Genomic DNA, 23,754 nt, shown 5'->3' with positions numbered 1-23,754 from the left:
ATCTAATGCCTGATGATCTGAGGTACCCGAAACCACCCCCCATCCCTGCCCCCGTCAAAAAATTGTCTTCCATGGAACTAGTCCCTGGTGCCAAAAAGGTTGGGGACTGCTGCTTTAAGGGAAGCCAACCATCATTTTCTAAAATTTGAGGGGCCTGGATGTAATGGCTCACACCTATAATTCTAGGACTTTGGGAGGCCAAGGCAGGAGGATCTCTTGAGGCTAGGAGTTGGAGGATGCTGTGAACTATGATCACTGCTCTTCAGCCTGGCTGACAGAGCAAGAACTTGTCTCTAAAAATAAAGCTTGAGGGAAATCACATCATAATGAGGGTTTGGTCTTATATTAGGTATTCAAGTGTGAAGTGCTACAAGATAAGCTACTGCAGGCAAGCAAGGATTCCAGGAGCATCTCCACAAGTGTGAGGTCTGGGACCTGGTATTGTGGTGAAGTGGGGTTGAGCAACAAGTAGAAAAACTAAGGTACTAGATACTCTTGGAGGCTGATAAATGTTTACAGAGTTAGGCCAGGCGTGGTGGCTCACGCCTATAATCCCAGCACTTTGGGAGGCCGAGGCGGGCAGATCACCTGAGGTCAGGAGTTCAAGACCAGCCTGGCCAACGTGGTGAAACCCCGTCTCTACTAAAAATACAAAAATTAGCTGGGCATGGTGGCAGGTGCCTGTAATCCCAGCTACTTGGGAGGTTGAGGCAGGAGAAATGCTTGAACCTGGGAGGCAGAAGTTGCAGTGAGCTGAGATCGGCCATTGCACTCCAGCCTGGGGGACAAGAGTGAGATTTTGTCTCAAAAAAAAAAAAAAAAGTTTACAAAGCTAATTACCACTACCAAAACAAAGTAAATTTTAACTGTCAGTTGAGTCCCAACAATTAATGAATACACATTTTATAATAGTTTGAAAGAGGCTTTGTAATGGAATTTTTTTATGTGGAACAGGACATTATACTAACACATCTAAATATCTTTGTTTCTCTGAAGTACGAAGCCAAAAGTTTAAGATTATAAACTCATAATTAGTCATTAATGTCTCAGCATTATATGTTATTTGGAGATCATCTAGATAGTTAATGAATACCTATCATTTAACTTAGCTTAGCAAAACTCGAGGAGAAAAAGTTACCAAAAGAATTTTAAAAACCTTTTTTAAGTAAACACATTATAAAACCTAATTATTATTAAAACTTCTACCTGACCAGGCTCATGCCTGTAATCCCAGCCCTTTGGGAGGCTGAGGCGGGAGGATCACTTGAGCCCAGGAGTTCGAGGCTGCCTTGAGCCATGATCATGCCACTGCACTCCAGTTAGTGTGACAGAGTGAGACTCCAACTCTAAACAAACAAACAAAAACCTCTTATTTCGTTACATTTATTTATTCCTTCTTAACAACTATGTTTGGAAATTTTCAGGAAACATTGGACAAATCTAGCCATCATCTTATTTCTTTATTAATCATTTCTACAGTTTGTGAATGTTAGGCAGTCACCACCAAAGCAAAAGCCCTAAGGTTAATACATGGATGTTTTGCTGATCAAATTACACTGCTGCTTTCATTAAACCAACAAAGTAGTCTTATTTACCAAAAATTTACCCAACTTACAATAATTAAAAGGCATTTGAGTTCATTTCTACTTTTCTGATAAAATATATCATTTAAGCACCTACTTTTTCTTTAAGCCAATTAACTATAGCTCTTTCATATATTTTGGTAGTGAAATATCAATCAAACACAGGTTCAGCTGCCCTCCGCTTGCAAAATTGAATAACAAGGACAAGGTGCAGTAGAAGGAAAGTGCCTTTATTTTTCAGTGCTAGCAGTGGGGAGATGGTTCAGGCTCCTGCCTTAATAAAACCACTTCAGAATTCTCAGGCGAAATGCTAGGGCTTAAGAAGGGGAAGTTTGGTATGGAGGGCATGTGGGGCGAGATGGTGCAAGTCTACAAGACTTGTTCCAGTGACTTGAGTTATTGCCTCATCTGGTAAATGGGCTGGTACCATCTCAGGCTTGTCTGGGCTGTAAATTGGCTGTGGCCTTGTAATCTCCTGGTGGGGTAGAATTTCATAGGCATCTGGATTGTCTCAAGATTCAGTCTCGAACTTCTAAGCAAACATAATTAGATAAGCCAGCAATGCAAGGGAGTGCTTGGTGGAAAGAAAGTCAAGATTATTATTTCATTACTAAAAAGTTAATACAGAGGGCTGCAGGAGGAAAAAAATTAAAAATAGGGCACTCAGTTACAAAATCACATACACATGATACATATAAACATACACGCAGCAGATTTTATAGCTTCATAAGGCTTTCATTTGCCAGTTTTCAAATAATTTTTCCTCCAACTTGATTTTATTTTTTATTTTATTTATTTTTTTTGAGACAGAGTCTCACTTTGTCACCCAGGTTGGAGTTTTGGCTCACTGCACCCTCTACCTGCCACGTTCAAGCGATTTTCCTGCCTCAGCCTCTGGAGCAGCTGGGATTACAGTTGTGTGCCACTACGCCCAGCTAATTTTCCTATTTTTAGTACACACGTTCACCATGTTGGCCAGGCTGGTTTCGAACTCCTGACCTCAAGTGATCCACCTGCCTTAGCCTCCCAAAGTGCTGGGATTACAGGCGTGAGCCACCGCACCCGGCCTTAGCCACCACGTCCTCCAACTTTGGACTATCAGTCTCTTGATTACCTGTTCCATTGCCCTAAACAATTGTTAGCAAGCCAACCCTCAATTTGTACTTCTGAAAGGATGACTTTTAAGGGCCCAGAACTTATATCTAAACACTATTACTTGCTGACCAAAAAAGGGCACAGTCAAGGTTTAGTCAAGACAAGATTGCCAAGAAAGGTGTCTGGAACAAAGGTAAGGTTTGTTATGTGAACTTTAAACCAATGCCTTTCCCATCTTAAACATTGCTGGTGGCTTGGGGTAGGGGGAGGCCTTACAAATGAAGATTTCCTTTATAGATATAATTTTTTTTTTTTACAAAGAGTTTTAAAACAGGGCCTAATATTTAATATGTGAAAAGCAGGCAAAACTGGAAGGCAGTGCACCTACATCTTTCAAAATCAAGGATCTCACTTCTATATTGAATCCTAGGTCCCCCACAAAGAGGGAAACACCAGGAGACTGTGCTCCTTCCTGCAGATACTTTCCGCTGAGGCTGGTGGGTAACCTAATGCCAGTCAGGCTACTCTGCGAGCAGCCCGTCCCCAACAGGAGTCTTATAGCTTGGTGATGAGTGTTCCCATAACCTCCAGGTGTTCAAACCTGTCTTTTAATCTAAATGCACAAAGAAGTAAGTAGCCCCATCCAGTAATAACCATTCACTGTGTGTACCCAGAATATCTGAGATAGGTCTCAATCAATTTAGAAAGTTTATTTTGCCAAGGTTACAGATGCATCCATGACACAACCTCAGGAGGTCCTGATGACATGTGTCCAGGGTGGTCAGGGTACAGTTTGCTTTTATACATTTTAGCAAGACATGAGACATCAATTACTACGTGTAAATTGTACATTGGTTTGGTCCAGAAAAGAGGGACAATTGAAGCAAGACGGGGGCGGGGTGGGGGGAGGGCTTCCAGGTCATAGGTAGGTAAGAGACAAAAGTGTGCATTCTTTTGAGTCCTTGATCAGCCTTTCACTGAATACACAATTTAGTCTGGCTCTGTGAATCTGCATTTTTACATAAACAATAGGACAGAAGCAATCAGATATACATTTGTCTCAGGTGAGCAGAGGGATGACTTTCTGTCCTGCACCTGTGGAGATCAGCTATCAGTTTACATTGCCCAGGTGAAATTCAACAGAACAGTTTTAGGGTAAAGATCCTGAGGCCTACAAGGAACTTCCTTGTGGGCAAATTGTGAGGAAGGTATGTAGCTTTATCATGATTGTAGCTATCTCATTTAGGAATAAGACCGGAGGCAGGTTTGCCTGACGTAGTCTTTAACTTTTCTCTTGCCTTAGTGATAAATCGGTCCCGAGATTTATTTTCCTTTCACAACTGCAGCCGCTGTCAGCCACTTCCAAAAACTACAGCTTTTATCAGTGACTTGTCAGCCATTGCACACACAAAAATCAATTCTCTGTCATAGTACAATGTAATCTCTGGTACCCCAAAGTCAGATTGATGAAGTAACTTACTGCAAAAGACACTAGAGCTTTAGATCTGAGAGGAACCTGCCCGTGACTTCACTAGGAAAACAGACCAACCTAAGAAGGGATGAGTGGCACCTTTTCTGCATTCCTCGGGGGGTCTTAGAGTCATTAGAAGTCTCCTGCAGATTCCTCCACGTGTTATTGAAAATGGCAAAAGGAAGGAGGAGCCAGAAGTGGAAGGAAATAGAGGAACAAGTTGTACAGGAGTCAATTTGGGGATGTTTTTAAGCTACCTAAAAGGCCATTGAGAAGTTGTACATTTTTCTCAGTAGAAGTCATGCCAAAAAGATAGGAAGCAACTGAAAAAGAAATTTCTGGAAACAGCATCCAAAAGAAGAAAAAGCAGAAAAGGCCTTTAAAAAATGTTTATAGCCTAAATATTAAACTTTTAATTAACCTGCCTTCTGACCACAGAGTTCTATAAAAAAAAAAAAAAAAAAAGCCTCTGTCTTATAATTCTTTGTGGTATGATTAAAAAACGAACACTAGGGCCAGGCACGGTGACTCACGTCTGTAATCCCAGCACTTTGGGAGGCCGAGGTGGGCGGATCAGGAGGTCAGGAGTTCGAGACCAGCCTGACCAACATGGTAAAACCCTATCTCTACTAAAAATATAAAAATTAGCCGGGCGTGGTGGCACATGCTTGTAATCCCAGCTACTCAGGAGGCTGAGGCAGGAGAATCGCTTGAACCTGGGAGACAGAGGTTGCAGTGAGCTGAGATTGTGCCACTGCACTCCAGTCTGGGCAACAGAGCGAGACTCCATCTCAAAAAAAAAAAAAGCAACCCAACCAACCAAACAAATAAAAAACAAAACTTTCCAAATCTCTTACTGGATTTCAACCAGGACAAAAATAAAATAGGTGTCCCATTCAGTTTGTCTAGTTCTGAAACTAGCTCTTTTTTTTCCCAATTATGCACACAAAATGAATTAATTTAGACATTTGAAAGGATCTCATTTTGGCTACTGCTGCTTTTGACCATCCTGGGTTAGGTGAGTTCTGTTTCCTAGATATTTACAAGAGGACACCCCATAAATGTTATACATAAGTGTTTTACTTGCTCACTCGTGGAGCTCAGCTCTTGAGACAGAAGTCTTGCCGATGCCCCTGGCCGAATAAACCCCTTCCTTCTTTAACTGGGTGTCTGAGGAGTTTTGTCTGCCGCTCGTCCTGATACAGAAATGTGGAAGCAGCTTTGGAACTGGGTAACAGGTGGAGGTTGGAACAGTTTGGAGGGCTCAGAAGAATACAGGAAGATGAGGGAAAGTTTGGAACTTCCTAGAGACTTGTTAAATTGTGGCCAAAACACTGATGGGGATATGGACAACGAAGTCCAGGCTGAGGAGGTCTCAGAAATGAGGAACTTACTGGGAACTGGAGTAAAGATCACTTTTGTTATGCTTTAGCAAAGAGGTTGGATAGTGCCCTTTCCCTAGGGATTTGTGGAACTGTTAAATTGAGAGAGATGATTTAGGGTATCTGGTGGAAGAAATTTCTAAGCAGCAAAGTGTTCAAGATGTGACCTGGCTGCTTCTAACAGCCTGTGCTCATATGTGTGAGCAAAGAAATGATCTGAAACTGGAATTTATATTTAAAAGGGAAGCAGAGGCTGGGTGTGGTGGCTCATGCCTGTAATCCCAGCACTTTGGGAGGCCAGGGCAGTCCGATCACCAGGACTTCGAGACCAGCCTGGCCAACATGGCGAAACCCTGTCTCTAATAAAAAGACAAAAATTACCTGGGCGTGGTGATGTACACCTGTACTTTCAGCTACTTGGGAGGCTGAGGTGGGAGGATCGCTTGAACCTGAGAGGCAGAGGTTGCAGTGAGCCAAGATTGTGCCACTGCACTTCAGCCTGGGCAATGGAGTGAGACTCCGTTTCAAAAAAAAAAAAAATGTAGAGGGTAAATTTATGTTATCTGTTTTTTATCATGTGATGAATACATATTTGGTCTCTGTTTCTTTTTCCTAGGATACAGCTCCTAAAGCCCTTAGAATCCTTGAAGTAGTAAGAGTGTCTTTTGCAGGCCAATGGGATGACTGGTGGTTGGGGGCCCCTTGATGGTTTCAGGATGGGGGCTGGTCGTGAGAAAGACCAAGGCAGGATTAAGATTGGAACTTTCAGCCTCCTTCTCCCTATCTCCAGGGGGACAGAGGGGCTGGAGACTGAGTTCAATCACCAATGGCCAATGATTTGACCAACCATTCCCTGGTAATGAAACCTCTGTAAAAACCCCTATATGGCAAAGTTTGGAGAGCTTCTGGGTTGGTGTGCACATCATGTGGTGGGAAGGTGGTGTACCACAAACTCCACAGGGACAGAAGCCCCTGTGCTTTGGACCCTTTGCCCAATGTACTTTTCCATCTGGCTTTTCATTTGTATTTTTAATAATAAACCAGTGATAGTATTTTCCAGGGTTCTGTAAACCATCCTAGTAGACTGTTAACCTGAGGAGGTTGTGGAAATCCCCAACCATGTAGCCAATGCAGACAGAAGTGTGGGTAACTTGGAGACTTGCTACTTGAGACTGGCCTCTGAAGTGAGAACAGTCTTCTGAGACTGATCCCTTCTTTAACCTTTAACCCTTGGAGTTCTGGGTAGTTAGTGCTGGAATTGAATTGAATTGTAGGACACCCAGTTGGTGTCAGAGAATTGGTTGATGTGGGTGAAGCAGCACTATTGTCTCGGGTAAATACCCGAGATTCATTGTCTCACGGCCATGGAAAACTAGGACGTGGACAGACCCCACAGTGAGGTTAAAAGCAGAAGTTTACTAGGTGAAAGTGTGGCAGGATGAGCCACGGACAAAACCCCTCAGACACCGAGATAGTGAAGGGGTGGCTTTAATCAGCTGGGAGCATCAGCAGGCTAACATCTTATATCCGAGCTCTTCAGGTGCTCAACTTCTGTCCCTTTTAAGGGCTCACAACTCTAAGGGGGTCCGCGTGAGAGGGTCGTGATCGATTGAGCAAGCCAGGGGGTACATGACAGGGGCTGCAAGCACCGGTGGTCAGAGTGAAACAGAACAGAACGGGAGGTTTCACAATGTCTTTCTATACAATGTCTGGAATCTATAGATAACATCAGTTGCTAGGTCAGGGGTTGAATTTTAACTACCAGGCTTAGGTCAGGCAGGCCCAGGCCTGGTTTCGGGTCTGGTTCCTAGGCGCTGGGCTACCTGCCTTTAGTTTTGCTTCTTTTTCCTTTTCTGAGTATAAAACAATATAAAACAATATGAGAGGGTCTCTCTCTTCCCTCAAAAGAAAGAGAAAAGCTCTCTGCTACAGAGAGGGGTCCTGGAGAACATGGGTTGCTGCTTCCACAGTGAAATGTATTTTTATAGATGAGCTTCAGGGGGCAGTGTCTGTCTGATTTACGTAGGGCATGAAAGATTAGTTGAACCAGGTGTACCATTTGCATAGCACTTGAAGAAGCTGGCCACCCCAGCCTAATCTTTTATTATGCAGATGGGTTCTCTGCCTGGCTGGTACCATGTTGCCTAGTTTTTCACTGTACATGTGGTGACAAAGAAAAGGGAAGATGGAGCCTCCATGTTGAACATATCTGGCTTTAAGGTAGCCCCTTTCCATTGGCACAGCTGCCAGCATTCACCTGTGCAAGCTTCCAGCTTGCTTATCCATGTCTGCAGCTCAATTTTTCAGGCTGCTCTTTGTTAGAGAAGAAATGATTTGGGGGCTGCTTTTTGTTAAAAGAGACATTCAGCTGAGGACTCTGTTGCCCTTACTATCAGTCTAAATAATTTCTTTTTATCTCTTGTATCATGGGGGAAAAAATGTGTACATATTTAGTGTCAGAAGTGTTGTGAGTGAAAACAGTTCAGATACAGAAAAAATAAAATTTAAATTTAAAATGGACATCAGGGACTCAAAAAGCAATTCAGAAGTCCCTGATTGTCTCATGAATTGTTTCACTGTCATGCGCGTCCATGTGAAGAGATCACCGAACAGGCTTTGTGTGAGCAACATGGCTGTTTATTTCACCTGGGTGCAGGCAGGCTGAGTCCGAAAAGAGAGTCAGCAAAGGGAGATAAGGGTGGGGCCGTTTTATAGAATTTGGGTAGGTAAACGAAAATTACACTCAAAGGGGAGTTGTTCTCTGGCGGGCAGGAATGGGGGTCACAAGGTGCTCAGTGGGAGAGCTTTTTGAGCCAGGATGAGCCAGGAAAAGGAATTTCACAAGATAATGTCATCGCTTAAGGAAAAGACCGGCTATTTTCACTTCTTTTGTGGTGGAATGTCATCGGTTAAGGCGGGGCAGGGCATTTGCACATCTTTTGTAATTCTTCAGTTACTTCAGGCCATCTGGGCATATATGTGCAAGTCACAGGGGATGCAATGGCTTGGCTTGGGCTCAGAGGCCTGACATTCATTATGGTGTTTTTGTTTGAATCAGGATCCAAAAAAGTTTGATATGTCCAAAAAAAGTAATTCATAGGAGGAGTTAGACTGGATATGAAGAATTTTAGTTATATTGTATCCAGTTTATTTCACTTATATTTTTCTTATAAATGTGCAAGAGTGATATAGGATTAAGAATGTATACTGAGAAGAGTCTAAAAGCATTCTTATACTAATTTATATTCATAAAATATAAATCAATGATTTATATTTAGGGAATATAAATTCTAAAGGGTAAGAAAACATGTCATTTCATTGGGAACATTTTATTTGTGATTGATATATGAAATAAAAGCAATATGAAATAAAAGCATATGATATATGAAATAAAAGCAATTGTAGAATCTTAGGGTAGTTGAGGGGGTGCTGCATTGCTATAAAGAAATATTGATCAGCCTCACCAACATGGTGAAACCCTATCTCTACTAAAAATACCAAAATTAGCTGGGCGTGGTGGCATGTGCCTGTAATCCCAGCTACTCAGGAGGCTTAGGCAGGAGAATGGCTTGAACCAGGGAGGCGGAGGTTGCAGTGAGCCGATCGTACCACTGCACTCCAGCCTGGGTGACAGAGTGAGACTCTGTCTCAAAAAAAAAAAAAAAAAAAAGAAATGAAATATTGTACTATCTTCAGTCTAGTCCTTTTCCCAAGAGAGAAAGAAAAGCACATTTTAAGTAAAAAAAAAAAAAAAAAAAAAAACCTGCAATACAAAACAAAACAAAACAAAAAGATGAAGGTGTGTGTGTGCTTTGGGTTTTCCCTACAGGCATTCATGATGAAGCCTAACCATGGTGGGATACTCAGATTATAGAAACAGTGGATAATAAGAGTGGTTCAACTGTGGTAAATCTTTTTTTTTAACACAAAGATTTTTAAAATTTTTCTAATACAGTGAAATTATCTACCCCAAAAGTGGAGGTGTTTTATCTCTTCCTATCTGACCCTTATTCCTGTCACTTTTTCTTGTCTGCTTGTGTTATCATCCCTTTCTTATTCTCTGTTTTGATGGCAATGGCTAAAAGGTTTACCATTATATTGATGTTCACTATCAGGTTTTTGGTATATGGCCCTCATTGGGTATACAGGCTGGGATGCTTTCATATCTTTCTCTGTCATTTCTTTAGCAATGGGAACATTAAAACAATGGCTACCCAAAGAAGAAGATGAAGGGAAGGTAGAAATGGTCTCTGGCATTGAAGTAGATGAGGAACAACTAGAACCGAGATCTGATGATGACGATACGTAAGTAGATCATTTGCCGATACCTAAGTCAAGCACTGGTACAAAGTGAAAATGCTGCTGCTGAGACATTCAAAATAGCCAACTGAGACCTAGCTACAAAGATCAAGTTTTACAATGCACGGGTTTCGTTCTGGGCTCCCCATTCTTCTGCAACGGCATCATTTTCTACATTGGCATCAGTGATATTCTGTCTTAACTTCCATGGCTTCCATCGTAGCTCCTGATACCTGGTGGGGCTAGTCCTTGTGCTAGTCTTCACAGCTTTTTCTTTTCTTTTTTTTTTTTTTCTTTTGAGACGGAGTCTCGCTCTGTCACCCAGGCTGGAGTGCAGTGGCCGGATCTCAGCTCACTGCAAGCTCCACCTCCCGGGTTCACGCCATTCTCCTGCCTCAGCCTCCCGAGTAGCTGGGACTACAGGCGCCTGCCACCTTGCCCGGCTAAGTTTTTGTATTTTTAGTAGAGAGGGGGTTTCACTGTGTTAGCCAGGATGGTCTCGATCTCCTGACCTCGTGATCCGCCCGCCTTGGCCTCCCAAAGTGCTGGGATTACAGGCTTGAGCCACCGCGCCCGGCCAGCTTTTTCTTCAAAATTATCTTAACTATTGTTGCCCGTTCCTCATCATACACTGTATATCAAGGTTGTCCAAGCCACAGCCCAGGACAGCTTTGAATGCGGCCCAACACAAGTTTGTAAACTTTCTTAAAACATTATGAGATTTTTTTGCAATTTTTTCTTTTTAGCTCATCAGCTATCATTAGTGTTAGTGTATTTTATGTGTGGCCCAAGACAGTTCTTCCAATGTGCCAGAGAAGCCAAAAGATTAGACACCCCTGCTGTACAGCTTTGCATTCTCTTACAAAGTATGAGAAACTTTGTTGGGATTTTGGTGGGAATGACATTTTATTTATTGATTAAATTATGGGAATTGGCATATTTGGGATTTTGAATCTTTTAAAATTATTATTATTATTATTTGAGACAGAGTCTCACTCTGTTGGCCAGGCTGGAGTGTGGTGGCACAATCACAGCTCACTGCAGACTCGAACTCCTGGGCTCAAAGCAATCCTCCCACCTCAGCTTCCTGAGTAGCTGGGACCACAGGCACATGCCACCATGCCCAGCTAATCTTTTTTATTTTTTGTAGAGATGAGGTCTTTTTTTTTTTTTTTTGAGATGGAGTGTTGCTCTGTCGCCCAGGCTGGAGTGCAGTGGCCGGATCTCAGCTCACTGCAAGCTCCGCCTCCTGGGTTCACGCCATTCTTCTGCCTCAGCCTCCCGAGTACCTGGGACTACAGGTGCCTGCCACCTCGCCCGGCTAGTTTTTTTGTATTTTTTTAGTAGAGACAGGGTTTCACTGTGTTAGCCAGGATGGTCTCGATCTCCTGACGTTGTGATCCGCCCGCCTCGGCCTCCCAAAGTGCTGGGATTACAGGCTTGAGCCACCACGCCCGGCCAGAGATGAGGTCTTGTTATGTTGTGCAGGCTGGTCTCGAACTCCAGCTTCAAGTTGTCCTTGCACCTTGGCCACCAAAAGTGCTGGGATTACAGGTGTGAGCCACTGCACTTGGCCTAAAAATTATTTTTAATTGGCAAATAAAAATTGTATTAATATATACTTATGGTATACAACATGATGTTTTGAAATATGTACACATTGTGGAATAGCCAAATCAAGCTAATAAATATATGCATTACCTCACATGCTTATCGTTTATTTGTGGTGAGAGCACTTAAAATCTACTCTCAGCAATTTTCAAGTATACAATAAATTGTTATTAACTATAGTCACCATGCTGTACCATAGATCTTCTGAAATTATTCCACCTGTCTAAGTGAAATTCTGTACTCTTTGCCCAACATCTCCTGGCTTTCCCTTCCACCTTCTCCCACCCCCAGCCCTAGAAACCACCATTCTACTCTCTGCTTCTTTGAGTTCGATTGTTTTCGATTCCACATGTTAGTGAGCTCATACGGCATTTGTCTTTCTGTGTCGTCTGACTTATTTCACTTGGCAGAATGCCCTCCAGGTTCATCCATGTTGTCACAAACGCCAGAATTTCCTTCTTTTTAAAGGCTGAATAGTATTCCATCCTGTATATATACCACATTTTCTTTATCCATTCATGCATTGATGTGATTATGAATCTTAACATCCATAAATATAGTATAGCTCTCTATTTATGTCTCTCTTTTCTTTGTATTTTTAAATATTTTTATAATTTTCTTTATGGCATAGGTACCACTTAATTTTGTTGTTGGTATTTTATTTTATTTTATTTTATTTTATTATTTTTTGTTGTTGTTGAGACAGAGTCTCGCTTTGTCACCCAGACTGGAGTGCAGTGGCCGGATCTCAGCTCACTGCAAGCTCCGCCTCCCGGGTTCACGCCATTCTCCTGCCTCAGCCTCCCGAGTAGCTGGGACTACAGACGCCCGCCACCTCGCCCGGCTAAGTTTTTGTATTTTTTAGTAGAGACAGGGTTTCACCGTGTTAGCCAGGATGGTCTCGATCTCCTGACCTTGTGATCCGCCCATCTCGGCCTCCCAAAGTGCTGGGATTACAGGCTTGAGCCACCGCGCCCGGCCTGTTGTTGGTATTTTAAATGGGATTTTTTTGTATTTTAATTTTATTTATTTTTTATAGAGATGGGGTCTCACAGTGTTGCCCAGGCTGGTCTTAAACTCCTGGGCTCCAGTGATCCTCCTGTCTCAGCCTCCCAGAATGCTAGGATTATAGGCATTAGCCACTGTGCCTGCCTAATTTTTTTAAATTGAAAAATGATAATTTTACATATTCATGGGGTACGCAGTGATGTTTCAATACATATGAAGTATAGCAGTCAGTTCAGGGTAATTAGCATATCCATCATCTCGAACATTTATTGTTTCTTTGTGTTGGGAGCACGTAATAATCCTCCTTCTAGTGATTTAAAACTATATACCATATTACTATTAACTATAGTCATCCTACAGTGGTGTAGAACGCTAGAATTTATTCCTCTTATCTAGCTGTAATTTTCTGTCCTTTAAAAAATTCCTTTTTTCCTCTTGTGTTTTCAAATTCGCTACTGCTAGTGTATAGAACACTACTGATGTATCCTGTAACTTCACTACACTCTCTTATTAGTTCTAAATTTTGGAGTCCTTTGAATTTTTAAAATTTTATTATAATTTACTTAACATTTGTTTTGAGACAGGGTCTTTCTCTGTTGCCCAGGCTGAAGTGTGGCAGCATGATCATTTTCACTGCAGCCTTGAACTCCTGGGCTCAAGTGATCCTCTTGCCTCAGCCTCCAGAATAGCTGGGACTACAGGTGTAGCATGCCACCATGGCCAGCTAATTTTTTTGTTTTTTGTAGAGATAGGGTCTTGCTATGTTGCCCAGGCTCATCTTGAACTCCTGGCCTTAAGTGATCCTCCCACTTGGGCCTCCCATGAAGTAAACTGTGAGCCAAATGCTGGGATTACATCATGAGCCACTGCACTTGGCCCATAATTTACTTTTAAAATACATCCCAAATTTTTTAAGTAGACCCTTTTCAGTCCTCCTACTACCTACCTCTTTATATCAGCTACACAGTCCTCCTCCCTACAGTCAACCAATCTAATCTGCTCCTTGTGTATACTTCTCCAGAGGAATTCCATACAAATATAAGCAAAAATATATTTCTTGTGTAAATGTATCTTTTTATATAGATGGTTCCATAGTGCACTGTCCTGTAATTTGCTTTTTTTTTCATTTAACAGTATTATGTTTAATACATATTATTGTTTCAAAAACTAGCATATGTATAGTTTAAATTTCCAGTACAAAAAGTATTGGGTCAAAGAGCATGTACACTTGTAAACTGGATATCATAAAATTGTCCTTCACAGAGTTTACACCTATTAACATCAGTGTATAGAAGTGTCTATTTCCCCATTCTCTTGCTCAGTGTGTTGTTAGATTTTTGGATTATTGGATAATTGATAGGTTAAAAAAAGTCAGTTCATGATAGTTTTAATTAGCATTTCTTTTATGAGTGAGGTTATCTTTCCATATGCTAAAGAGCCATCTTTATTTCCTCTTTCAGGAAAATTTGTTCATGGGCCATTTTAAAAATTTAGGTATTAACACTGTATTGATTTGGGAACTTTCTGCACTTTAGGGAAATTAGTCTTTTATCTGTACCATGATTCAAAAATATTTTGCTTAGTTTTTGCCTTTTATTTTGTTTATGGTGACTTGTGCCATGTTATTTTTATTTAGTTAGATTTATCAATTATTTTATAAAACAAAGAGTCTAGGATTTTATTTATTTATTTATTTATTTATTTTTTTGAGACAGGGTGTCCCTCTATTACTCAGGTTGGAGTGCAGTGGCGTGAACGCACCTCACTGCAGCCTCGACTCCCTGGGCTCAATCTAACTTCCCACTTCAGCCTGCTGAGTAGCTGGGACTACAGGCATGTCACTATGGCTGGCTAATTATTTTATTTTTTATTTTTTGTAGAGATGAGGTTTCACCATATTGCCCAGACTGGTCTTGAACTCCCTTTCTTTCTTTCTTTTTTTCTTTTCTTTTCTTTTCTTTTCATTTCTTTTCTTTTTCTTTCTTTCTTTTCTTTCTTTCTTTTCTTTTCTTTTCTTTTCTTTTTTCTTTTCTTTTCTTTTCTTTTTTCTTTTCTTTTCTTTTCTTTTCTTTTCTTTCTTCTTTTTAACATACAGGATCTTACTTTGTTCCCCAGGCTGGAATACAGTGGCCCGATCATGGCTCACTGTAACCTTGAATTCCTGGGCTCAAGTGATCCTCCTACCTCAGCCTCCTGAGTGGCTGGGACTATAGGCATGCACCACCATGCCCAGCTAATTTTTTTGTTTTTTAGTAGAGACAGGGTCTTGCTGTGTTGCCCAGGCTGGTCTTGAACTTCTAGACTCAAGTGATTTTCATGCCTTGGTCCCGCCAAGGGGTTGGGATTACAGGCGTGAGCCACTGTGCCTTGTCAATCCCAGGATTTTAAAAGTATATTTATTGGCTGGGCGCGGTGGCTCAAGCCTGTAATCCCAGCACTTTGGGAGGCCGAGACGGGCGGATCACGAAGTCAGGAGATCGAGACCATCCTGGCTAACCCGGTGAAACCCCGTCTCTACTGAAAAATACAAAAAAACTAGCCGGGTGAGGTGGCGGACGCCTGTAGTCCCAGCTACTCGGGAGGCTGAGCCAGGAGAATGGCATAAACCCGGGAGGCGGAGCTTGCAGTGAGCTGAGATCTGGCCACTGTACTCCAGCCTGGGCGACAGAGCGAGACTCCGTCTCAAAAAAAAAAAAAAAAGTATATTTATTATTTACTTTTCTCGATAGTAAAATATTTTATTCCTCTTTAACTTTATTCATATTACACTACAAAGTGTGGAGCCAATTTTTTTTTTTTTTTTGAGATGGAGTCTCGCTCTGCCACCCAGAGTGGAGCGCAGTGGCACGATATTGACTCACTGCAACCTCCGCCTCCTGGGTTCAAGCAATTCTCCTATCTCAGTCTCCTGAGTAGCTGGGATTACAGGTGCACGCCACCATGGCTGGCTAATTTTTGTATTTTTAGTAAAGACAGAGTAGCACCATGTTGGTCAGGCTGGTCTCAAACCCCTGACCTTGTGATCCACCCGCCTCAGCCTCCCAAAGTGCTGGAATTACAGGCTTGAGCCACCGTGCAGGCCCTAACTTTTTTTTTTTTTTGAGACAGAGTCTTGCTCTGTTACCCAGGCTGGAGTGCAGTGGCACGATCTCGACTCACTGCAAGCTCTGCCTCCCGGGTTCACGCCACTCTTCTGCCTCAGCCTCCCGAGTAGCTGGGACTACAGGCGCCCGCCACCACGCCCGGAAATAAAAAAAAATAATTTTTGTATTTTTAGTAGAAACGGGGTTTCACCGTGTTAGCCAGGATGGTCTCGATCTCCTGACCTCGTGATCCGTCCGCCTCAGCCTCCCAAAGTGCTGGGATTATAGGCGTGAACCACCGCACCCAGCCCCCAACTTTTTTTCCCCCCCAAATAACTCCTTACTTACTCCAGCACCATTTCCTTAAAAAGGTTTTTGATCCTGGCTGGGCACGGTGGCTCACGCCTGTAATCCCAGCACTTTGGGAAGCCAAGGAGGGTGGATCACAAGGTCAGGAGATCGAGACCATCCTGGCTAACACGGTGAAACCCCATCTCTACTAAAAATACAAAAACATTAGCCGGGTGTGGTGGCGGGCGCCTGTAGTTCCAGCTACTCGGGAGGCTGAGGCAGGAGAATGACCTGAACCCGGAAGGCAGAGCTTGCAGTGAGCCAAGATCGCACCACTGCACTCCAGCCTAGGGGACAGAGAGACTCCATCTCAAAAAACAAAAAAAAAAGATTTTTGATTCTAATTTGAAATGCTGCTGTTACAGTATATTTTTATATGTATTTGCATTCAATTCCTATTCTTTCTAGTCTAATTATTGATTTATAAACACATTGTTTATAATAGAGTTTATTTTGGGGGGCTATGTCCCCTAAATACTCTTTTTCAGAATTTTCAGACTTGTTTTGCTTATTTTTCCATATGAACATTAGAATCACCTTGTCTAGCAAAGAAAGGAGGAAAAGAAGGAGTTTTTCTTAGCCTTCTTGCTAGCAGAATTTTGGAACCCAAAGGCCTCTTTTCATTTCATACTGTCTGTGGCCCTTTCTGTCCAACCTGTTTATGCTTCTATATATATATTTCTTTCAGAAATCTTAGAGGTCTCTGCAACTCTTATTGGGAGTCACTTCATTAGATAAAAGCCAGACCCTTTGATATAGGCCCTTCTCTCTTTTGGGCTTTGGCTTAGATTACTGAGAAACAATACCCTTAAATTGCCTAGAAACCCTACTGTTGGAGAATAATTTTGAGACTCATTCGTGTTGTTGTGTATATTGATAGTTCTTTTCCTTTTTATTGCTAAGTACTATCCCATTGTGTAGATATACCACAATTTGTTTGTAGATTCACCTGTTGGTGGACATTTATGTTGTTTCCAGATTTTGGCTATGAATATTTGTGTATATGTCTTTATGTGAACATAAGTTTTCATTTCTTGTGGGCAAATACCTAGGAGTGGAATGGCGGAGTTGTATGGTTGGTGGATTAGGGTTCTCTAGAGGGACAGAAGTAATGGAATATACTTCTCTAGAGGGACAGAATTAATGTAATATTAAGGGAAGTTTATTAAGTATAACTCACACAGTCACAGGGTCCCACAATAGGCCGTCTGCAGGCTGAGGAGAAAGGAGAGCCAGTCCGAGTTCAAAACCGAAGAACTTGGAGTCCGACGTTCAAGGGCAGGAAGCATCCAGCATGGGAGAAAGCTGTAGGCTGGGAAGCTAGGCCAGTCTCTCTTTTCACATTTTTCTGCCTGCTTATATTCTAGCCGTGCTGGCAGCTGAATAGATTTTGCCCACACAGATTAAGAGTGGGTCTGCCTTTCCCAGCCCACTGACTCAAATGTTAATCTCCTTTGGCAACACCCTCACAGACACACCCAGGATCAATACTTTGAATCCTTCAATCCAATCAAGTTGACACTCAGTATTAACCATCACAGTTGGTAAATGTTTAACTTTTTAAAAAATTACCAAACTGTTTTCCAAAGTGGTTATTCTATTTCACATTCCTGCGAACAGTGTGTAAGAGTTCCAGTTGTTCAACATCCTTACCAACACTTGGTATGGTCAGTTTTAACATTTATAACCCATCTACTAGGTGCGAAGTGGTGTCTTTATAATTTTAAAATTGTTTATATATCTTTGCTACTAGTTCTTTGTCAGATATCTGCTTTGCTAACATTTTCTCACCGTTGGGGTATTTGTGTTCATTTTCTTAATGGTATGATTCAAGTTTGAAATTTCTGACTAATGTATTTTTTTAATCACTTTTTCTTTCTTTTTTTTTTTGAGATGGAGTCTTGCTCTGTCACCCAGGCTGGAGTGCAGCAGTGTGATCTTGGCTCACTGCTACCTCTGCCTCCGGGGTTCAAGCCAATTCTCTGCCTCAGCCTCCCGAGTAGCTGGGATTACAGGCACCTGCCACCATGCCGGACTACTTTTTGTATTTTTAGTAGAGACGGGGTTTCACTATCTTGGCCAGGCTGGGCTTGAACTTCTGACCTTGTGATTCACCCACCTCAGCCTCCCAAAGTGCTGGGATTATTGGCATAAGCCACTGCACCCGGCTTTAATCACTTTTTAAAAAAAATCTGGATTTCTAATTTATTTGTACTTCGGACAGGGACTATCATCTGAATTTTAGTGATTTTAAAGGTTTATTGTACTTCTTTTTTTTTTTTTTTTTTTTTTTGAGACGGAGTCTCACTGTGTCTCCCAGGCTGGAGTGCAGTGGCGCGATCTCGGCTCACTGCAAGCTCCGCCCCCCGGGTTCACGCCATTCTCCCGCCTCAGCCTCCCAAGTAGCTGGGACTACAGGCGCCCGCTACCGCGCCCGGCTAGTTTTTTGTATTTTTAGTAGAGACGGGGTTTCACCATGTTAGCCAGGATAGTCTCGATCTCCTGACCTCGTGATCCACCCGCCTCGGCCTCCCAAAGTGCTGGGATTACAGGCTTGAGCCACCGCGCCCGGCCTATTGTACTTCTTTTACTATTGAGCACAGGGTCAATTTTATGCCTGTTACAAATGCATATTCTTACTATTTGGGGAGTATATATGTTATATATAATTATTATATCAAGCTTAAACATTTTTTGTTAACATGTTCTGTAGCCTTTTTAAAACAAAACATCACCTCCTAACAGAGTTACATTGAAATCTTCAACTATGTTTGTGGTTTTGGTGATTTCTCATCATTTGCTCTCCTTTTCATTATACTTTAAATATGTAGAAGCTGTGTTCTAATTTATGATTGTTATATCAATTTGGTAAAGTGTCCCTTTTCTACATTGTCACTTTTTGTTCCTATTAATGCTGTTTGCATTAAATTCTATTTGGTCTGATACAGATATTATTATTGTAACTTCTTTTTTTTTTAAGTACTTTTATAATATGTATTTTACTATTCTTTTATTTTCATCATTTCTTTGTGGATTTTGTTATGCTGTATTTCTTATAAAGTGCATGCAGTCGGTTTATGTGCTCCTTGTCATGTGAAAATGTCTTTTAATGTTAATTTAGTAAAATTTATTATAATTGTTGACAAATTTGGATTTCACTCTACCATAGCATTTTGGTTTTTTATTCCTTATCTTTTCTTATTTCTTTTTTACCCTTCTTTCCTAGCCTTTTGTTGGTTGACAAACTTTTCTATATTACTTTTTCCCCTCTATAATAATTTTGAAGATACAGATTATATTTCTAATCTTTTAATGGTTAGCTTTTATACACTACCTACAAATTGATCTAACAAATTCAAAAGTTGCTCAGTATTCCTTCCTTCCTCCCAAATATGAAAAGCACAATTTAAATAACCACAAACCCTTTTATTCTGATATTTTTATATATAATTATAATTTTACTTAAAAAGTTTTTATTATTAACAATTTCAAATATTTATAGTCCAAGTAGAGAACAGCATAATGAACCCTCATGTATCCATCATCTAGCTTTAACAATTATCAACATTGTTTCTTTTCTGTCTTTATGTCCCCCCCCAGTTTTTTTTGTAAGTGTGGAATACTTTCATCAAATCATGTCATCCAATTTTACCTTTTTTCAAACAAAAATATTATATTATTATATGTATTAATATATACATATTCTCAAATGTAACTCACTTTGCCAATTTAGTTTATCATTTTTCTGAACTTGCCATTTTTTTCTACCCCATGCTTTCCCTCTGATTTCCGCTTTTTTCTTGTTGATGTATATTCTCTAGTAATTATTTATGATATGTCAGTGAGTAGTAAACTTTCTTATTTTCCTATCAAAGATTGTTTTTGTTTTGCCTTCAGTCTTTGGCGGTAATTTTGCTGGGCATATAATTTTAGGTTGACAACTGTTTTTTCTCCTGGCTTCTATTATTGTTGATGACAAATCAATTATCATCTCATTGTTTTTCCTTTATAGGGATGCTAACTTTCTCCCTGATACTTTTATAATTTTTTTTAATTCCTTACATTCTTATGTTTCACTATGGTGTATGGTAGGTCTAAAAATGTCTTTTATCCTGCTTGCTTCACTTCTTTTGAGAATACATGACTTTCTTTAGTCCTGGAAAATTTTAATATTTGCTTTTCTTATTGCCTCCATTTTGATCCTCCAATTAGATATTAGATGTATTTTTTATCTTCTCAATTATCTCCAATAGTACCTAATTGCACTTTCATAGTTTTTATTCTCTTCTTTGTTCCTTTCCAGGTGAATTTTTTTTTTTTTTGAGACAGTTTTGCTCTTGTCACCCAGGCTGGTGTGCAGTGGTATGATCTCGGCTCACTGCAACCTCCGTCTCCCGGGTTCAAGTGATTCTCCTGCCTCAGCCTCCCGAGTAACTGGGATTACAGGCATATGCCACCACACCCAGCTAATTTTTGTATTTTTAGCAGAGACGGGGGTTTCACCATGTTGACCAGGCTGGTCTCGAACTCCTGACCTCAGGCGATCCACCTGCCTCAGCCTCCCAAAGTACTGGGATTACAGGCGTGGATGAATCCTTGAATACTGTTTTCCAAGCCTATCTGGGTACCATCTATTGAGTTTTTAATTTAAATGATTATACATTTCATGCCCAAGATAATTATTTTTTCTTATATTTATATAGTCTTGTTTCATTAATGCATAATGATTTCTCATAATTAAAAAATTTAAATGCTTTGCTTTAGTTTATCTTTTTGGGCATACTTACTTTAGGAGACTTATCAAAATCCTCCATAAAAAATAATTTCCTCTGGAGTTAGTTCATGGTCCAATTTTTTTCTTTTATTAATTTTATTTTTTATTTATTTATTTATTTTTTTTGAGACGGAGTCTCGCTCTGTCACCCAGGCTGGAGTGCAGTCCCTAGATCTCAGCTCACTGCAAGCTCCACCTCCCGGGTTCACGCCATTCTCCTGCCTCAGCCTCCCTAGTAGCTGGGACTACAGGCACCCGCCACCTCGCCCGGCTAGTTTTTTGTATTTTTTAGTAGAGACGGGGTTTCACCGTGTTAGCCAGGATGGTCTCGATCTTGTGACCTCGTGATCCGCCCGTCTCGGCCTCCCAAAGTGCTGGGATTACAGGCTTGAGCCACCGCGCCCGGCCTCTTTTATTAATTTTATGCCATCTGTCTTACCATTAGATTTATTCAGGTGTTAGAATTTTAGTTTGTGGGCTCCTTTTGTTTTGGAGGGTTGAAAATTGCTTTTTCTGGCCGGGCGCGGTGGCTCAAGCCTGTAATCCCAGCACTTTGGGAGGCCGAGACGGGCGGATCACGAGGTCAGGAGATCGAGACCATCCTGGCTAACACGGTGAAACCCCGTCTCTATTAAGAAATACAAAAAACTAGCCGGGCGAGGTGGCGGGCGCCTGTAGTCCCAGCTACTCGGGAGGCTGAGGCCAGAGAATGGCGTGAACCCGGGAGGCGGAGCTTGCAGTGAGCTGAGATCCGGCCACTGCACTCCAGCCTGGGCGACAGAGCGAGACTCCGTCTCAAAAAAAAAAAAAAAAGAAAATTGCTTTTTCTTCATTTCCTTCCTCTTCTGTGTACCTCCTAAATATCTAGCAGGGTCTTCTTCCTTGGGTCCCCTCCATTCTTGCTAGCTGGAACCCTTGAAGAGCAAGTGTGGTCTCGAAAAAAAAGACCAGTAATGTGGCTGGTATGTTTTAGCCCAATCTCTGGAAGAAAAATTCCCCCTAAGACATTTATAACCAGAGATTTGACTTCACTTGCGTTTGGAGCTTGAATTACAATACTTGTATGGGCTGGAAACATCTGTGTTGAGAAATTAACACTAAAATTAACAAGAAGGGGTGGTAATACTCCTGGGATTTTTAAAAGTAAATATAAGACACTCTGGAGGGATAAATGTTGGATTTTTTCACTAAAGCACTGATGAAGATGAACTTACAATTGAACATTTAAAAACAGACACCACTATAAGAGATTGCAAATAGAACAAATGCTGATTAGACCATAAAGAATTTCAGATAATATAATTATCTTAGAAAGACTATAATATTGTATATTTAAAATTATTTAATTTAATTAAATTGAGGAATCTAAACATAAGAAAAATATAGTCCCTCAGTAAAGAGCAGGAAGATTCTCTTAGCCTGTTTGGGCTACTCTAACACAGTACCTTAGAGGAGTTAACAAAAATGTCAGAAATACACTTCTTCTAGTTCTAGAGGCTAGGAAGTCCAAGATCAAGGTGCCAGTAGAGGCTGGGCGCGGTGGCTCACGCCTGTAATCCCAGCACTTTGGGAGGCCGAGACGGGCGGATCACCTGAGGTCAGGAGTTCGAGACCAGCCTGGTCAACATGGTGAAACCCCGTCTCTACTAAAAAATACAAAAATTAGCTGGGCATGGTGGCAGGTGCCTTAATCCCACCTACTTGGGAGGCAGAGGCAGGAGAATCGTTTGAACCTGGCAGGCGGAGGTTGCAGTGAGCCAAGATCTAGCCATTGCACTCAAGCCTGGGGGACAAAAGCAAGACTTCTCTAGAAAAAAAAGTGCCAGTATATTTGGTGTCTGGTAAGGGCTAGCTTTTGGCTCCATACACAGCACCTGCTAGCTGTGTCCTCACTTGGTGGAAGGAGTGAACAAGCTTCTTTGGGCCTCTTTTATAAGGGCACTAATCCCACTCATGAGGGCTGGGCTCTCATGACCTAATCACCTAAAGGCTCCACCCCTTAATACTATCACTTTGAAGATTAGGTTTCAACACCTGAATTGGGAACAGGGGCACAAACATTCAGACCATAGCAAAAATTTTTATAATTAACTAGAACTTCTGGAAGTTGAGAAAAAATCTGTGAATAGAAATTAAAATTCAACTCATGGTTTAAAAAACAGAATAGATACAGGTAATGAAGGAGTTAGTAACTGGAAGATAGGTCTAAGGAAAAACATGATGGAAAATGTGACGGAGAAGTTAAGAGGCATGAAGTCAAATGTATATGAAAAGGAGTTCCAGAAGAAAAGAATATGAGAAAACAATATGCAAATCACTTCAGCTGTGAACTTTCTATAATTATTCGAAGCCAGGAATCCTCATATCTGGGAAATAAGACAATTATCAAGCAGCAACAATGAAAAGAAATTTATACCTAGACACAGCATAGTTTAGCAGAGGAACAAAGACAAAGGAAAGTGTATAAAGCACATGTCTCAGGAATGGTAACAGTAAGTGCGAGCTGCACTTACTGGTCCACCCAAATTTATGGTCTCCAGTTTTAGTGGGGTCCTCCGTGATGACTGGCAATCCGAAGCCTGGTCCGCTTCCTTCCCATTCCCAGTGTATCAGTGATTCCAAACCCTCATCCCTCAGCTCACACCCGTCCAGCACGCACTCATCGTGTGACTGTGCCTCCTCCTTCACAGAGATAGTATGCGTTCTGCAGAAGGAATCATCTCAGTTTCCTAGCTCCATAACTTCTCTATATCCACGAGTGCTTCTCTCCTTCTCTCTCCCTATCTTCTTTTTCCTAGGAAAAACTGTCCCTCTTCCTGCTGAAAGCCATGCTCTGCAGGTGCTCTAAAACCCAGCCTCTTTTCAGTGACCTGGCTCCTATTGGTTATTCCACCTGCCTCCTGTTTTCAATATCATATGCACGTTTCCCTCAGCATATAAACTGCCCAACTCTCTCCCATTAAAAACAACCACCAAAAACCATTGCCCCCATGTTCTGTAAATAACACCATTCCTTTCAGAGCCAGGCTCACTGAAAGAGGAGTTTAAACTCATTGTCACCACCTTTTTTTTTTTCTTCAGACGAGTGTCTTGCTCT

The 23,754-nt window shown here is 41.4% G+C and overlaps 1 protein-coding gene across 5 annotated transcripts in view; it reads left to right on the top strand.

Moving 5' to 3' along the window:
* The window catches only part of NEK5 (NIMA related kinase 5), a 95,866-nt gene that overhangs the window by 69,947 nt on the left and 2,165 nt on the right, over nucleotides 1-23,754 (top strand). For all 5 annotated transcript variants that reach the window (XM_021929653.2, XM_031655867.1, XM_031655866.1 and 2 more), the window contains one exon: nucleotides 9,719-9,836. In XM_021929653.2, the coding sequence (XP_021785345.1) occupies nucleotides 9,719-9,836 (118 nt within the window). The remainder of the gene's footprint in view (nucleotides 1-9,718; nucleotides 9,837-23,754) is intronic.

This window comes from Papio anubis, chromosome 15, assembly GCF_008728515.1.
Source record: "Papio anubis isolate 15944 chromosome 15, Panubis1.0, whole genome shotgun sequence".
Classification (NCBI taxonomy): domain Eukaryota; kingdom Metazoa; phylum Chordata; class Mammalia; order Primates; family Cercopithecidae; genus Papio; species Papio anubis.
The sequence above is the reverse complement of the archived record's forward strand: the minus strand, read 5'-3'. Positions and strand labels throughout refer to the sequence as shown.